General features: G+C 45.5%; 1 protein-coding gene across 1 annotated transcript in view; it reads left to right on the top strand.

The window, feature by feature from the left end:
* tln1 (talin 1) overlaps window positions 1-1,187 on the top strand; it is a 103,074-nt gene extending 101,887 nt beyond the window's left edge. The window contains exon 57 of the mRNA XM_034896973.1: window positions 699-1,187. Within this exon, the coding sequence (XP_034752864.1) occupies window positions 699-967 (269 nt within the window). The 3' untranslated portion in view covers window positions 968-1,187. The remainder of the gene's footprint in view (window positions 1-698) is intronic.
* The last annotated feature ends 35 nt before the right edge of the window (window positions 1,188-1,222 follow it).

Below are 1,222 nucleotides of genomic sequence, written 5' to 3'. Positions count from 1 at the left end.
GGTCGGTCAAATTTTCTGAAAGATGAGTTTATCTATAGATCTACCTGTTGAGCCACTCGCGATCGACTAGTTGTGCTTTCATAGATTGTGAGGGGTTCAAGAGCGCTCCCTGTCTGTGGAATTTTCAAATTGTCGCAAAATGAGAACCTTTGTTTCACGAGCCATCCCAGGTGCACCTCCCGGCTTCAGGTACGTGATCTGAGTCTCACAGACCGTCCGTCGCTTCGTGTCCTCTCTCTCTGTAAAGATAGAGGTGAAAAGTTGGCAGCCCTGGCTTTATGAGGCTTATTTATTATTTGTTCCAGCTTTTCTAAAGTTTTAGACACTGATATGGTTCATAAAACGGTCCAAAATGATGTATCAAAAAAGAATAGACACAAAACTACCACAAAAGGACACAAAGAGACTACAAAGGGACGCCATGTGACCACAGAGACCCAAAACAACGCCAAAGAAAACACAAATGACCAAAAAGAGACACAATTATCCCCAGAAGAGACAAAATGCCAGAAAGAGTCTTTTTTTTTTATTAGAAAAACATTTTCGCGCAAATACTCACACCCACGTCTACCCCAAAGCCAAGGAAAAATCACGATCAGTCGTTATGTATTTTTTTTTTTTTACGTTTATTTATCCAGGGAAGGTTGATTGAGAGGCAGCCTCTCTTTTACATGAACACTCTGATCACATTCACACAGTTCCACATCCATACCTGGAAGCTGCTTGCTGGGCAACTCCACTGGAGCGGTTGGAGGTTAAGGGCCTTGCTCAAGGGCCCCTCAGTGGGGGTAATGAGGGAGGGCCATCTCTGACGGACTGTGTTCTTCTGCAGATCATCGCTGCTCAGGAGGAGATGCTGCGGAAAGAAAGGGAGCTGGACGAGGCCAGGAAGAAGCTGGCCACCATCCGACAGCAGCAGTACAAGTTCCTGCCCTCAGAGCTGCGGGAGGATGGCCAGGAACAGTGAGAGAGTGTGTGTGTCTGCGTGAACACACACACACACACACACACACACTCATAATGCAACAGTGATCCGTGGAATGCTCAGGACCTTCCCCCAGCTCCATGTAGGGAGAGGAGGCTTCATGCTTCAGCAGAAACATAACATTAGGCAGATTGACTCCAATTCCACAGTGATGATCAGGAGAGTTATTATCAATCTGTTTGTGTATTTAATGTCCAAAGTCCAAATAGAATGATGCCAATGAGTATGAATTATGAT

The sequence above is a fragment of the Etheostoma cragini genome, chromosome 16 (assembly GCF_013103735.1).
Source record: "Etheostoma cragini isolate CJK2018 chromosome 16, CSU_Ecrag_1.0, whole genome shotgun sequence".
NCBI classification, from domain to species: domain Eukaryota; kingdom Metazoa; phylum Chordata; class Actinopteri; order Perciformes; family Percidae; genus Etheostoma; species Etheostoma cragini.
This window is presented reverse-complemented; position numbering and strand designations above follow the sequence as displayed.